At 39.7% G+C, this 16,878-nt stretch overlaps 1 protein-coding gene across 3 annotated transcripts in view; it reads left to right on the top strand.

The window, feature by feature from the left end:
- Nucleotides 1-16,878, top strand: part of PXDNL (peroxidasin like) — a 516,310-nt gene that overhangs the window by 328,535 nt on the left and 170,897 nt on the right. For all 3 annotated transcript variants that reach the window (XM_054497848.2, XM_054497849.2, XM_054497850.2), the window contains exon 5: nucleotides 6,498-6,569. In XM_054497848.2, the coding sequence (XP_054353823.2) occupies nucleotides 6,498-6,569 (72 nt within the window). The remainder of the gene's footprint in view (nucleotides 1-6,497; nucleotides 6,570-16,878) is intronic.

Raw genomic sequence — 16,878 nt, 5'->3', positions numbered from 1 at the left:
GAGCCACTGTGCCCAGCCTTTTTCTGTAACTATTCTAATTTAGGATTGAAATAACTTCCCAAGGAGTGAAGCTTGTGCAGTATGGTTTTTAACTGGTTTTAACTCTTTAAGAATAAACATAATTTTCTTTATAATGAATTTTGGTAGAATACATTGTTATTGACTTCAGCACAGCATGCAAATGAGATGCTGGAAAGCTTTTCTCTGGAAACTAACAGATTATGATAATTCAGTCAATTTTTCCTTTAAAATCAGTTGAAATAATTTATCGTGCTCTGAAATAAGGATCTTCATTCAGATGTTTAATTAATTCCTGAATGGTATGAATAATTTGTTGGTGTAATAGATAATTCTTGCTTGCTATTGCGCCATGAAGCTAAAACATGCCTATTTTAATCTTAGCTGAGATTATTATACAGAAAGTTGGTGTCATCTCAATGCACCCAGCCTGTGGATGTGAGGCAGGACATGGTGGATCTCCAAGCCAGCTGTCAGCAAACTGCTTTTCCTCTGAGCTCTGTTTCATGTGCTAGGATTGTTGACATCTTATATTCAATATCCCCTGTATTTCAGGCTTCAGATTCAGATGTCCTTAGCTTATGTTACACACATATAGACACATGTAAAATTACATACACAGACACACAGAGACACACAGAGACACTCTGGTGTGCAGCCTCCTACCAACAGTACTCCTTTTTTCTTTACAATCTCATGGATTTTGAGAAAATAAAAAGCAGACACTTTCTACAAAAAGGTTGAGAACATTGACCATATATGCTATTTTTATTGTGCAGTTAGATACAGATAAATATAGTGTTTTTCTCCCCATCTCTGCTCTTGCCTTAGATCGAGGTTGCCAAGGTGATCATACGGCACAGAACATTTGTTTTTATGTGGCTCAATGAGTTCACGCTGAAAGCTAAAGCGATACCAGCAACTTCTCACACTGAGAATCATTCTGTCTCTATTATTTTTGCTGTCATTCTCTGGCCACATGTTCTTGCTCTGCATGTTTTAAAGATCATAGGAAGATTTTTGTCCTCACTTTGGTGGCCTGATACCTCTGGGTGGTTGTGTAAATATTTACTCAGATAAGAGATGTCAAATGTGTTGTCAGTGCTCACAAAAATGTGTGATTCAAACATGTCCCTTTGGAGTGAGATGGATTCTCTTGGAGAAGCCCCAGGAAGACTTTGCTAGATGCCCTCTAGGTTCATTAGTGCTCAAGGATTCTATAAAGTTTTAGGAGATACAATTAAACATACATTATTACAGATCTTACTAAAGTCAGGCTTGTGTAAATGTTTGGGATGGTTCTTCCCCAAGGAAATGTAATGCCATTATAGATTGTTGAGCCAATATTAACTCAGAAAGCTTTTATTAGGGTTCATACTCCCATCTTTTGTTTTATACCATAGAACATATGAAAAGTTCAATGTCTTATCCTCACCTTTGCAAAGACAATGCTCATGCAAAAATACTGGCTGGTCATTCATTCTTTCAGTGATCAACTATGCACTGACTATCTATTTGTCAAACTCTGCTAAGAAACTAGGGATGTGAATATTACTTTAAATCCAATATGATTTCTGTCTTCATGGATCTTAGAGTTTAGTTAGGGCAGACAGACATGGATCACATAATCACTCAAATATAACATTGCAACAGTACAATGCTGGGTGAGCCCATAACAGGGGGATTTGACCAGGAGCTCAGGGAAGTCTTTCCAAGGAAAGAGCAAGTAAGATCTGAAAACATGTCCAGAATTACCAGGCAAGAAGGGTGGGAAGGTTTACTGGGCTACAAAGACAATCATTCAGAGACTGCTGTAGGCAGGGGTATGGCAGATATGTGGCTGGGAGGAGGCCAGAGCACTGGGATTGAGGTAGGGCAAGAAGGGGATAAAGGGGATACTAGAAGGGCATTTCCAGGAAAGACCAGCCTGTTGGTCTCTGTTAAAAAATTCTGTCTTTATTTCTATAGAAATTAAAAGCCATTTAAGGGTCTTATATTTCTATTGAGGGTAGATCAGATAGATGTAGGCAGACCAGTTTGTTCTTGTATTTTAGTAACTGAGGGCATAGTTTACTCTAGTGTGGAAGTAGTGGGTAAGAGGAGAATGGAATACATTCAAGAGATATTTAGGAGGCAAAATAAAAAATGCAGAATTGGGTAAGATACAGGGAGTGAGGGAGACAGAGGGGTTATTGCTAGTTTTCTGAGTTGCGCAAATAGATATACAGCAGTGCCATAAATTGAGACAAGCAAAAATGGAGGACAGCCAGTATGGTGAAGGAGGATCCTGGGCTGGGTTTCAGACATGTTGGATTTGAGGTTCCTTGAGACATCTAGAGGATATTTTAAGAAGACATTAGGTGCATGAATTTAGGTCCTAGAGGTAAATTTGGGTTGGAGATGTAATTTGTAGATCTTCTGCATAGAGATAATAATTGAAGCCGTGGGTGTTGATGACATCATCTGGGGAAGCTAAGTATGAATCAACATGACATGACAGTGGCAATAATTTCCTGCCTGCTTTAAATGAAGGGATAACTACTAATTCATCTACATAGAGACTTTATGAAGTGACTTACACAGATTTAAAATCCTCTCAAGTAATCATTCATATTTATCTACCTGCAATAGATATCCAAAAATGGCAGGGTTATCCACAGCCTAGAAAAATAAGGTGTAGGAGAGGATAGTCTTGCTATCTTATCAAGGCACAGAAGGGAGTGGAGATCAAAGCTAACTCTCTCCTTATTTGAATCTGCTAAAGCCATCACATAAATCAAACACATATAACCTAAAACATCCTACTGCTTTAAATTGGCTTAAAGTTTTTAAAAAATTTTGAAAAAGATTTTGTTAGAAAATTTGTCAAATCATATGGACACAAAACTTAAATATGCTTGCACTATAATCAAACAGAACTCTCTGGGTTGTCTTACTTTCCTGCAAGGAACAAAATCTACTTACATGCTTTTTTCTCATTCATTAGTAGTGAATTCCAATACCAGTTGCTTACCCTACTGTGTATTAGATTGAAGTCCAGCAGAAAACATTTGTCCTTCAGGGCATCTCTGGGTGAGTCTAAGATTGCAGTGATTTATTCTAGGGAAGCATGGCTGGAATGGGGAACAGACAGGGCTCTGTGATTAGTGGGCTCTCAGTGGGTGCATTGTGGAAAAGGAGATTATGCATTTCTCATGAATTATGCACAATTCATAGTAAATATGAATTTACTATGTGAAATATTTAATTATTACCTGTGAAATATTTAAATATTAAATCGATATTTATTAGTTACTGTGGATAATAAATCACATAGTAGCTATGTGATATTGGATAAGCTGTTGTATGTTATTCTAACCCTTAGATTGTCTCTTTGCCCCAATTTTAGGTGGCTCAGTATGTAAGATGCCCTCCCAAGCGAAAGCTGTCTTTCTTTCTAGTGCTAGCAACGCAGACACCTGTGCAAACTATGGAGGATGCACATTTGATCAATGATGGCAAGAATACTAATGCTACTTGAAAATTCTTATGCTAAACTCAAGTTTTCTTTATAATAAATTGTTTCAAAGCATTAAAAAGTCGAAAGGAAAAAAAAAACCACTTTTGCTGAGCTTATACATAAGCTAGAATACTCACTTTGAAAATCTGGGAGTTGTTAGGTTGGCTAAACCGCAGACCCGGCTTGTGACTCCTTTCCTGTGACCTGTTAGGTTGTTTTATGACTGGAATGCGATGCTTGCCTCCAGTTAAGAACCCCACAGCTTCACATTTAAAAAGCCACTAATGTAGGCAAACTGAGAACAGGAGTGTAGAGAGCATGGGTTTTGCTGGGTTTGTGGCTTGGATTTACCATTGACTGGCTTTGTGGCCTTGGGCACTTTCCTTCTCCCTGTGGAGTATCTGTTTCCATACCCGAGAAAGGCTCTGCTCCGGGATTCTTGGATCAGGTTTCCATAGCTCACCTCTGGGTGCTCTGTGTCAGCTGAGCCTTTGCACGGCCAACCCCCTTGCTGCTAGAGAGGCTGGCTGTGTGAAATTGAACAAATTACTTTATCTCTGTATCACATTTTTCCTAATTAAATAATGGGGTATTTATAGAACCTACCACACAGTGCAGTTGCAAAAATTAAAAATGACTAAATACATGTAAAGCACTTAGGACAATACATTTTTTTTTGCTGTTGCTCTTATTTACTTTATGCTAAGTTTGATGCCCTCATCAGCACTTATTCCTAGTCTTCACAAAGTGTCTATTTGTACTCTACAGGCCTGGGCCTGTCCAATATACACAGAGATTGGAATCCAACCATGCAATACATTTCACTTGGGAAGAGAAACCTTGTAATGGACCCTCCTTCTAACTCTTTCTTCATTGCAGTCTACTTCTCTCTCTTCCCTGCTTTCAGCAGCCAGTCTCCGCCTAACACTCCTCCCCCACATCCGCTTTCACTCTCCCAGCCCCTACCTCCTTTTTAATGTGCTAGACCAATGACACAGGTAATGATTTTGTGGGGGACAGTGTGTGAGTGCGTGGGAATGAGTATGTGTGTGTGACTGTGTTAGTGTATGTAAGCATATATGTGAATACATGTGTCAGTGTGTGAAAATGTGTTAGTGTACATGAGACAGTGTGAGTGTGAGCATGACAGTGTGTGAGTGTGTGAGATTAGGCGAGTGTGTGCAAGTGTGTAGATATGTATCTGAGTGTGACAGTGTGTGTTAGTGTATGTGAGAGTGTATGTGAACAAGTGTGGTGTGCACGAGTGTCCAAGAGTGTGTGTGTGTTAGCATAAGTGTGGTAGTGTGTATGAGTATATGTGTGTGAGTGTGAGCATGTGTGAGTATGAGGGAGTCTGTGAGCATGTGAGGATGTGTTCATGTGAGTGTGTCAGAGTGTGTCAGTGTGAGACAATGTGAGAGTGTGTGTCTGTCAGTATGAAAGTATGTGTGAAGCTGAGAGTGTCAGTATGTGTGAGAGTCTGTTAGTGAGCGTGAGTGTGTGTATAATTCAAGGCAACCAAGGTAAAGTTGTTTCATGCTAACCCAACAGCAATTATTGCCAGGTCTTATACAATGTCACCACTGTAAAATGTCACCACTTTTAAAATGAACAGAACCCTTGGGAGGAATGCGTGGGATGCGGGCCAGGATGCTGAATTTCAGAGAGTAGTACAGTGTAGCACTGACTCTGGATCCAACCTAAGGCAGTCTGAAACAATCATACCTTTCCAGTGACATGGTTTTCATTCTGCTGTGATTATTATACTTTTTCATTAGGTGTCTGAAGTGCTTTTCCTGTAATAATGATTTATAAGAAGGAAGCCTAGGAATGAAGTAAAAGTATTTCTTTTTCTTAAACATTTTTCTTTTCTCCTTTCAAAAGTGTTTCTAATTGTGATGAAATCAATACATTTCATGCAAACCTGGGCTGTAAAGCTTTCTTTTTACTTGCCTGCCGTTACTTCAAGTCAGAGAGCTTCCCATTGACAAAGTCAAGTATCATTCACTGTGTCTTCCCACATAAATGTACAATATCCTCTTTTCCAATTTGGTGTGAAACTTTGTTACTTTTCATGGTAACTTTGTATCTGCAGTGCTTTCTTCAGTAGTTCACTATAGACTGGTATATATCACTTTTGGTTTCATTGAGATTATTTGAAAAAGCTGTGTTCAGAAGTCAGGTGCAGGGAATACATTTAAATTTTCTAAGAGGAGTGTGCAGCCTTCCCCATGGATCTTTCTGTCTGTTGGGAAGATTTGCTTCTCAAAGGTCTGCTCAGCTGTCTGCTTTGGAAGCATGCTTCTGCATTTCATCACAGGATTTCTGAAGGAAATGCAAGCCTTTCTGTCTTCAGTTGCCCTGCTTTAAGAGAAGCCTTTCTGAAATGGAAGCTTAGGAAATAACTCCTGGATCAGTTGCACAGAGGGGATACCGAGGTCTGAAAAAGTCTAATTCCAAATTCCAAAAGGATTAAAACAAGACACATTACTTCTCATGCATCTCCCAGGGTTAAGATTAATTCATTTCAAATATGATGATCATATGACATCAAATATGCCATCCTTTGACTCCGTCAGACAGGACACTTCTCCCTGTTCTGAAATGTAAATAAGCATGTGGTCACTTGTAATGTATCTTACTATGTTTGTAATCTTAATTATTACCCTAACTTTGCTTACTTTAAATATTTTAATGAGTAAAAGAGTAATTTCAACAACCAGTTAGCATTGACTCAAGGGGCAGCATCATGCCCCTTTCTGGGGCGTCGGATTCCCCTTTGGAACATCAGGTTTTTAGACCCAGGACTGTGATGAACAGAAGAGACAAAATATCTCAGAGCTTCTGATTTTCGTATGTGATATATAGTGGTTGGGGCCAGTGAAATTCACAATTTCTGCTGAAGCAATTGCTAATTCTTCAAACATTTTATTTTACTCACCAGCACAAGGAATAACCAACTTGATTTTTTGCCTTCCAGGTATATTCATTTCAACCAACTAGAAACGCTACAGCCAGAGACCTTTGGAGACCTTCTGAGATTAGAGAGACTGTAAGTGTTGACCCTTTAGATGCCCTTTGCTTCTGCTTTACATTTTCCGTTTATACAACCCATCTGACTGCCGTGGAGATCAGGCCACTTTGCTGTAAGCTTTAGAGGCATAGCCTGTATCTTGGCACTATAAAACAGAGTTAATATAAAGCTTTCTATAGTTTAAGATTAATGGAGAAAAGGTGAAATAGCCAATTAAAAATAGGGCAAAAGAGAGGAAGAAGCATTTCACAAATGAGGGAAAGCTATTTAAAAAACTTACATCGGGGTTGGGCAAGGTGGCCCACACCTGTAATCCCAGTACTTTAGGAGGCCGAGGTGGGCGGATCACCTGAGTTCAGGAGTTCGATACCAGCTTGGCCAAGATAGTGAAACCCTGTCTCTGCTAAAAACACAAAAAAGTATCTGGACCTGGTGGCGCACTTCTGTAATCCCAGCTACTCGGGAGGCTGAGGCACGAGAATCGCTTGAACCCGGGAAGCGTAGGTTGCAGTGAGCCGAGATCGTGCCACTGCACTCCAGCCTGGGTGACAGAGTGAGACTCCATCTCAAAAACAAAGAAACAAACATAACCTTACAGCAGAATCTGGTATAGTTGAACATATACATCCCCTATGACCTAGCAGTTTCACTTTCAGGTATATACACAGCAGAAATGCACACATGTACGCACCAGAAGATGTGTTCTTGTATTTGCAGCAGCATTTTTTCTGGTAGCTCCACACTGAGAACTACTCAAGTCTCCAACAACAAAAGAGGACAGAAATAAGCTGTTGTATATTCATAAAATATAATACTATACTGCAACACGGATGGATGTCACAAACATTCTGAGAAGAATAATCTAAACACTGGAACTTGCATAGTTCTATTTTATTCTCAAAAGAAATTTTAAAAGAGATAGCAGAAATATATGTGGTATTGAGAAGTCGAATGGTGCTTACCTTTAGCAGGAGAGAGGCCATTAGAAATGACAGGAGGAGCCTCTGTAGGCCTGGCAATGTTTTGTATTCTTTATTTTTCCTGGGTGGTAATTACACAGCTGTGTTCACTTTCAGGCAAGGCATTGTACTCTACATCACGATGTCTACACTTCTCCAGATGAATGTTGTATTTCAGTAAAGGCTTATTAAATAAACAATGACAAACCACAAGGGCACTTGGACATCCTTCTTCTGTTTTGTCTTTTATCAAATGAAGTTACTCTGCTACTTCAGTTTTTCTAATACCTTATATTAATAAATTTATTTATTTATTTATTTTTTTATTATACTTTAAGATTTAGGGTATATGTGCACAATGTGCAGGTTAGTTACATATGTATACATGTGCCATGTTGGTGTGCTGCACCCATTAACTCGTCATTTAACATTAGGTATATCTCCTAATGATATCCCTCCCCCCTCCACCCACCCCACAACAGGCCCCAGAGTGTGATGTTCCCCTTCCTGTGTCCATGTGTTCTCATTGTTCAATTCCCACCTATGAGTGAGAATATGCAGTGTTTCTTTTTCTGTCCTTGTGATAGTTTGCTGAGAATGATGGTTTCCAGTTTCATCCATGTCCCTACAAAGGACATGAACTCATCATTTTTTATGGCTGAATAGTATTCCATGGTGTATATGTGCCACATTTTCTTAATCCAGTCTATCATTGTTGGACATTTGGGTTGGTTCCAAGTCTTTGCTATTGTGAATAATGCCGCAATAAACATATGTGTGCATGTGTCTTTATAACAGCATGATTTATAATCCTTTGGGTATATACCCAGTAATGGGATGGCTGGGTCAAATGGTATTTCTAGTTATAGATCCCTGAGGAATCACCACACTGACTTCCACAATGGTTGAACTAGTTTACAGTCCCGCCCACAGTGTAAAAGTGTTCCTATTTCTCCACATCCTCTCCAGCACCTGTTGTTTCCTGACTTTTTAATGATCGTCATTCTAACTGGTGTGAGATGGTATCTCATTGTGGTTTTGATTTGCATTTCTCTGATGGCCAGTGATGATGAGCATTTTTTCATGTGTCTGTTGGCTGCATAAATGTCTTCTTTTGAGAAGTGTCTGTTCATATCCTTTGCCCACTTTTTGATGGGGTTGTTTGTTTTTTTCTTGTAAATTTGTTGAGTTCATTGTAGATTCTGGATATTAGCCCTTTGTCAGATGAGTAGATTGCAAAAATGTTCTCCCGTTCTGTAGGTTGCCTGTTCACTCTGATGGTGGTTTCTTTTGCTGTGCAGAAGCTCTTTAGTTTAATTAGATCCCACTTGTCAATTTTGGCTTTTGTTGCCATTGCTTTTGGTGTTTTAGACATGAAGTCCTTGCCCATGCCTATGTCCTGAATGGTAATGCCTAGGTTTTCTTCTAGGGTTTTTATGGTTTTAGGTCTAACATTTAAGTCTTTAATCCATCTCGAGTTAATTTTTGTATAAGGCGTAAGGAAGAGATCCAGTTTCAGCTTTCTACATATGGCTAGCCAGTTTTCCCAGCACCATTTATTAAATAGGGAATCCTTTCCCCATTTCTTGTTTTTGTCAGGTTTGTCAAAGATCAGATACTTGTAGATATGTGGCATTATTTCTGACGGCTCTGTTCTGTTCCATTGGTCTCTATCTCTGTTTTGGTACCAGTACCATGCTGTTTTGGTTACTGTAGCCTTGTAGTATAGTTTGAAGTCAGGTAGGGTGATGCCTCCAGCTTTGTTCTTTTTGCTTAGGATTGACTTGGCAATGCGGGCTCTTTCTTGGTTCCATATGAACTTGAAAGTAGTTTTTTCCAATTCTGTGAAGAAAGTCATTGGTAGCTTGATGGGGATGGCATTGAATCTATAAATTACCTTTGGCAGTTGGCCATTTTCATGATATTGATTCTTCCTACTCATGAGCATGGAATGTTCTTCCATTTGTTTGTATCCTCTTTTATTTCATGGAGCAGTGGTTTGTAGTTCTCCTTGAAGAGGTCCTTCATGTCCCTTGCAAGTTGGATTCCTAGGTATTTTATTCTCTTTGAAGCAATTGTGAATGGGATTTCACTCATGATTTGGCTCTCTGTTTGTCTGTTATTGGTGTATAAGAATGCTTGTGATTTTTGCGAATTGATTTTGTATCCTGTATCCTGAGACTTTGTTGAAGTTTCCTATCAGCTTAAGGAGATTTTGGGCTGAGACAATGGGGTTTTCTAAATATACAATCATGTCATCTGCAAACAGGGACAATTTGACTTCCTCTTTTCCTAATTGAATACCCTTTATTTCTTTCTCCTGCCTGATTGCCCTGGCCAGAACTTCCAACACTATGCTGAATAGGAGTGGTGAGAGAGGGCATCCCTGTCTTGTGCCAGTTTTCAAAGGGAATACTTCCAGTTTTTGCCCATTCAGTATGATATTGGCTGTGGGTTTGTCATAGATAGCTCTTATTATTTTGAGATACGTACCATCAATACCTAATTTATTGAGAGTTTTTAGCATGCAGGGTTCTTGAATTTTGTCAAAGGCCTTTTCTGCATCTATTGAGATAATCATATGGTTTTTGTCTTTGGTTCTGTTTATATGCTGGATTATGTTGATTGATTTGCGTATGTTGAACCAGCCTTGCACCCCAGGGATGAAGCCCACTTGATCATGGTGGATAAGCTTTTTGATATGCTGCTGGATTCAGTTTGCCAGTATTTTATTGAGGATTTTTGCGTCGATGTTCATCAGGGATATTGGTCTAAAATTCTCTTTTTTGGTTGTGTCTCTGCCCGGCTTTGGTATCAGGATGATGCCGGCCTCATAAAATGAGTTAGGGAGGATTCCCTCTTTTTCTATTGATTGGAGTAGTTTCAGAAGGAATGGTACCAGCTCCTCCTTGTACCTCTGGTAGAATTTGGCTGTGACTCGTTCTGGTCCTGGACTTTTTTTGGTTGGTAAGCTATTAATTATTGCCTCACTTTCAGAGCCTGTTATTGGTCTATTCAGAGATTCAACTTCTTCCTGGTTTAGTCTTGGGAGGGTGTACGTGTCGAGGAATTTATCCATTTCTTCTAGATTTTCTAGTTTATTTGCATAGAGGTGTTTGTAGTATTCTCTGATGGTAGTTTGTATGTCTGTGGGATCGGTGATGACATTCCCTTTATCATTTTTTATTGCATCTCTTTGATTCTTCTCCCTTTTCTTCTTTATTAGTCTTGCTAGCAGTCTATCAATTTTGTTGATCTTTTCAAAAAACCAGCTCCTGGATTCACTGATTTTTTGAAGGGTTTTTTGTGTCTCTATTTCCTTCAGTTCTGCTCTGATATTAGTTATTTCTTGCCTTCTGCTAGCTTTTGAATGTGTTTGTTCTTGCTTCTCTAGTTCTTTTAATTGTGATGTTAGGGGGTCAATTTTAGATCTTTCCTGCTTTCTTTTGTGGGCATTCAGTGCTATAAATTTCCTTCTACACACTGCTTTGAATGTGTCCCAGAGATTCTGGTATGTTGTGTCTTTGTTCTCATTGGTTTCAAAGAACATCTTTATTTCTGCCTTCATTTCGTTATGTACCCAGTAGTCATTCAGGAGCAGGTTGTTCAGTTTCCATGTAGTTGAGCAGTTTTGAGTGAGTTTCTTAATCCTGAGTTCTAGTTTGATTGCACTGTGGTCCATGAGAGAGTTTGTTGTTATTTCTGTTCTTTTACATTTGCTGAGGAGTGCTTTACTTCCAACTATGTGGTCAATTTTGGAAAAGGTATGGTGTGGTGCTGAGAAGAATGTATATTCTGTTGATTTGGGGTGGAGAGTTCTGTAGATGTCTATTAGGTCTGCTTGGTGCAGAGCTGAGTTCAATTCCTGGATATCCTTTTTAACTTTCTGTCTCGTTGATCTGTCTAATGTTGACAGTGGGGTGTTAAAGTCTCCCATTATTATTGTGTGGAAGTCTAAGTCTCTTTCTAGTCTCTAAGTACTTGCTTTATGAATCTGGGTGCTCCTGTTTTGGGTGCATATATATTTAGGATAGTTAGCTCTTCTTGTTGAATTGATCCCTTTACCATTATGTAATGGCCTTCTTTGTCTCTTTCGATCTTTGTTGGTTTAAAGTCTGTTTTATCAGAGACTAGGATTGCAACCCCTGCCTTTTTTTGTTTTCTATTTGATTGGTAGATCTTCCTCCATCCCTGTATTTTGAGCCTATGTGTGTCTCTGCATGTGAGATGGGTTTCCTGAATATAGCACACTGATGGGTCTTGAGTCTTTATCCAATTTGCCAGTCTGTGTCTTTTAATTGGAGCATTTAGTCCATTTACATTTAAAGTTAATATTGTTATGTGTGAATTTGATCCTGTCATTATGATGTTAGCTGGTTATTTTGCTGATTAGTTGATGCAGTTTCTTCCTAGCCTTGATGGTCTTTACAATTTGGCATATTTTTGCAGTGGCTGGTATAAGTTGTTCCTTTCCATGTTTAGTGCTTCTTTCAGGAGCTCTGTTAGGGCAGGCCTGGTGGTGACAAAATCTCTCAGCATTTGCTTGTCTGTAAAGTATTTTATTTCTCCTTCACTTATGAAGCTTAGTTTGGCTGGATATGAAATTCTGGGTTGAAAATTCTTGTCTTTGCGAATGTTGAATATTGGCCCCCACTCTATTCTGGCTTATAGAGTTTCTGCCGAGAGATCAGCTGTTAGTCTGATGGGCTTCCCTTTGTGGGTAACCCGACCTTTCTCTCTGGCTGCCCTTAACATTTTTTCCTTCATTTCAACTTTGGTGAATCTGACAATTATGTGTCTTGGAGTTGCTCTTCTCGAGGAGTATCTTTGTGGCATTCTCTGTATTTCTTGAATTTGAATGTTGGCCTGCCTTGCTAGATTCCTGAAGTTCTCCTGGATAATATCCTGCAGAGTGTTTTCCAACTTGGTTCCATTCTCCCCGTCACTTTCAGGTACACCAGTCAGACATAGATTTGGTCTTTCCACATAGTCCCATATTTCTTGGCGGCTTTGTTCATCTCTTTTTACTCTTTTTTCTCTAAACTTCTCTTCTCACTTCATTTCAGTCATTTGATCTTCCATCACTGATACCCTTTCTTCCAGTTGATCGAATCGGCTACTGAGGCTTGTGCATTCATCACGTAGTTCTTGTGCCTTGGTTTTCAGCTCCATCAGGTCCTTTAAGGACTTCTCTGCATTGGTTATTCTAGTTAGCCATTCGTCTAGTTTTTTTTCAAGGTTTTTAACTTCTTTGCCATTGGTTCGAACTTCCTCCTTTAGCTCGGAATAGTTTGATCGTCTGAAGGCTTCTTCTCTCAACTCATCAAAAGTCATTCTCCATCCAGCTTTGTTCTATTGCTGGTGAGGAGCTGCATTCCTTTGGAGGAGGAGAGGTGCTCTGATTTTTAGAGTTTCCCGTTTTTGTGCTCTGTGTTTTCCCCATCTTTGTGCTTTTATCTACCTTTGGTCTTTGATGATGGTGACGTACAGATGGGGTTTTGGTGTAGATGTCCTTTCTGTTTGTTAATTTTTCTTCTAACAGTCAGGACCCCCAGCTGCAGGTCTGTTGGAGTTTGCTGGAGGTCCACTCCAGATCCTGTTTGCCTGGGTATCGGCAGCGCAGGCTGCAGAACAGTGGATGTTGGTGAGCAGCAAATGTTGCTGCCTGATCATTCCTCTGGAAGTTTTGTCTCAGAGGAGTACCCAGCTGTGTGAGTTGTCAGTCTGCCCCTACTTGGGGATGCCTCCCAGTTAGGCTACTCAGGGGTCAGGGACCCACTTGAGGAGGCAGTCTCTCCATTCTCAGATCTCCAGCTGGGTGCTGGGAGAACCACTACTCTCTTCAAAGCTGTCAGACAGGGACATTTAAGTCTGCAGAGGATTCTGCTGCCTTCTGTTTGGCTATTCCCTGCCCCCAGAGGTGGAGTCTACAGAGGCAGACAGGCCTCCTTGAGCTGTGGTGGGCTCCACCCATTTCGAGCTTCCCGGCTGCTTTGTTTACCTACTCAAGCCTGGGCAATTGCAGGCCCCCCTCCCCCAGCCTCACTGCTGCCTTGCAGTTTGATCTGAGACTGCTGTGCTAGCAATGAGAGAGGCTCCGTGGGCGTAGGACCCCCTGAGCCGGGCGTGGGATACAATCTCCTGGTGTGCCATTTGCTAAGACCGTTGGAAAAGCACAGCATTAGGGTGGGAGTGACCCGATTTTCCAGGTGCCATCTGTCACCCCTTTCTTTGACTAGGAAAGGGAATTCACTGACCCCTTGTGCTTCCCGGGTGAGGCGATGCCTCGCCCAGCTTTGGCTCATGCTTGGTGCACTGCACCCACTATCCTGCACCCACTTTCTGACACTCCCCAGTGAGATGAACCCAGTACCTCAGTTGGAAATGCAGAAATCACCCTTCTTCTGTGTCGCTCATGCTGGGAACTGTAGATTGGAGCTGTTCCTTTTTGGCCATCTTGGCTCCACCCCAATAAATTTATTGTATCTAGCTGATGATATGCTATTTCTCTCTGAAAAGAAAGAAAATGCAGAATTACATAGCTAACCTTAAGCAGAAAAATGTTTTCCCTAAAAGAAAATTTGAGTTAAAAATTTATGTTTAAAAAAGAATGCCCTTAATTAATATACAAAATAGATCAGTAAAATTAAAGGCTAAAAAGAGCCAGTCAACCACTTTCTTATGCAATTACTGCAACCTCATTTGCCTATAGAACTGTAGCAGTTGCAAGGCATAAAATCACATGGTTTGCTTTTGTTTGCTTTGTGCAAACATTCTTACGAAATGAGGTAAGAAAGTGTGTTATACTACTCCTTTTCTGCTCTAACCTGTGTGAGCAGGGAGCCAGCCTTGTGCAGGACAGCCCTGGTGCAAGACAGATGGATTGTTCAAGATTTAGCATCACAATGGTTAATAACTTCAAAACACATGGGACACCAACTTTAATTTGGGGGAAATTTTTTTGTCATATTGTTAACCTTGTGTTCTGTGGTGTAGCAATAAACCACCAAGCCTTGTATTTTTGTTGCGTAGCCAATAAACCACCAAGACTCAGAATCCTCACCAACAGCAGCCCTGAAAACTGCGAAGATGGGAAGGGGAGAATCCTGCTGCCTGGGGAGGTGTGGAAGCCCTGGCAGGCAGGCCCATGGCAGTGGTGCTGGGGCTTGCCTTTATAGAAGAGACTTCTTAGCTTGGGATCCATGAATGGGCTTGGAAGGTGGGGAATGGACCAACTAAAAAAGTTTTAGCTTCTGGTTTCTTTCCTATTGTCTAAATATATTTGCATCTATTTTAACCTTGTAGTACAGACATGTGATATCAAATCATATCATACAATAGAGCTCCTGAAAGAAAACTCGAGCCTGGACCCTCTCTTCAGAGGCAGCTTCTTTTAGGTATTTCTCTTTTATATTCTTTGGTTGTTGCCATCATAATTGTCTAGTGTATTAGGGTTCTCTAGAGGGACAGAACTAATAGGATAGATAGATGTATATAAAAGGGAGTTTATTAAGGAGTATTAACTTACATTATCACAGGGTCCCACAATAGACCATCTGCAAGCTGAGGAGCAGGGAAGCCAGTCCAAGTCCCAGACCTGAAGAATTTGGAGTCTGATGTTTGAGGGCAAGAAGAATGCAGCTCAGTAGAAAAATGTAGTCTGGGAGGTTAAGCCAGTCTAGTCTTTTTACGTTCTTCTGCCTGCTTTTTATTCTGGCCACGCTGGCAGCTGATTAGATGGTGCCTACTCAGATTAAGGGTGGGTCTGCCTTTCCCAGTTCACAGACTCAAATGTTAATCTCCTTTGGCAACACCCTCACAAGCCCACCAAGGATCAATGCAGCCTTCAATCCAATCAAGTTAACACTCAGTATTAACCATCACATCTAGGTAATAGATTTTTATTTCATTCATTTTCAACTGTAGAAGATATCAATTTTCACTCTGAAGATGAGGATTTATCTTGCTTATGCTATCCCTGTGTGATACACACACACACACACACACTAGAAGGTCAATTACATACTGGTGAGTAAACTGTATGTATATATATATGTATATGTGACTCATAAATAAAGTCCACTAAATATATATATACATACACATATTTAGTCCATTCATTGGTATGTAATTGACCTTCTAATTCTTGTTACATTAATTTTGATAGCCTGTCTTCTTTATCTAAAGTTTTGAAACTACTACCCAATCCCATACTTACTTGCATTTTCTTCACCTTTTACATCTTCACTCTGTTAGCTATGTTATTATCTTTATATTACTCAGATATTCAACATGTTTATCCTGCAACTACAATGAAATTTCTTGCTGTTGACCATAAATTACCTTGAACAATTAAAAGTATATATCATTTTAACTAAATTATTGTAGGATCAGGAAACATGCTCAGATTTTATTTCTTTCTCTATGTGTAAATATTATGAATCTGGCCACTTCAAAAATAATTGCCTTAATAAAAGGGCAATTTTCTTGTGTGATTTAAATTATTTAAAATAATGTCATGTCTTTGGTTCATATTTGAACTGTTATTTTCTTATATATTTTTTGCTTTTTCTGGATATTCTAAATGCATTATATGTCTTTGCAATATCTTCACATTTTTTATACAATCAAATTATATAAACCATGTGATTTCTCTTTTATGCCAGAGACCCCTGTCTTCTAATTTGAACTGGCTTTTCATTAGGATTAGTGTCATCTGCCATCAACCTGGGATTTCCCTTCACTAATTGCTTGAGTGAAGTCCATGGTTTCTGGTCTCCATTCTTCCTTTTTCTTGTGTTACTTCTTTGTTCTGCTGGAATACATGTTGAAGAACTTAATATGAAAAGGCTTAAGGGAGATAGTTTTGATAATCCTTGAATGCCTGAAATTGTATGTATTATTTCCTCATAATTAATTGATAGGTCATCTGTTATAAAATTATAAGTTCAAGAAGTTTCCCTTGATCTTTGAAGAGTCCATTCTATTTCTTCTAACCTATTATGATTCCATTTTATAGGAAATCAATTTTATTTTCACAGAGAGGTTTAAAATTTTATGATTATTCTTTATTTTTAAAAATCTTACAGGCCAAATGTAATGGCCTGCACTTTGAGCGGCTGAGGTGGGAGGAGTGCTTGAGCCCAGGAGTTCCAGACTAGCCTGGGCAACATAGCAAAACCCAATCTCTACAAAAAATAAAAATAAAAATAAATTAGCTGAGCATGATGGCAGGCACCTGTAGTCTCAGCTACTTGGGAGGGTGAGGCAGGAGGACTGCTTGAGCCTAGGAGGTTGAGGCTGCAATGAACCATGATGTGCCACTGTACTCCATCCTGAGTGAAGGGTGAGACCCTGTCTGTAAATAA

This window comes from Pongo pygmaeus, chromosome 7 (assembly GCF_028885625.2).
Source record: "Pongo pygmaeus isolate AG05252 chromosome 7, NHGRI_mPonPyg2-v2.0_pri, whole genome shotgun sequence".
In the NCBI taxonomy this organism is placed as follows: domain Eukaryota; kingdom Metazoa; phylum Chordata; class Mammalia; order Primates; family Hominidae; genus Pongo; species Pongo pygmaeus.
This window is presented reverse-complemented; position numbering and strand designations above follow the sequence as displayed.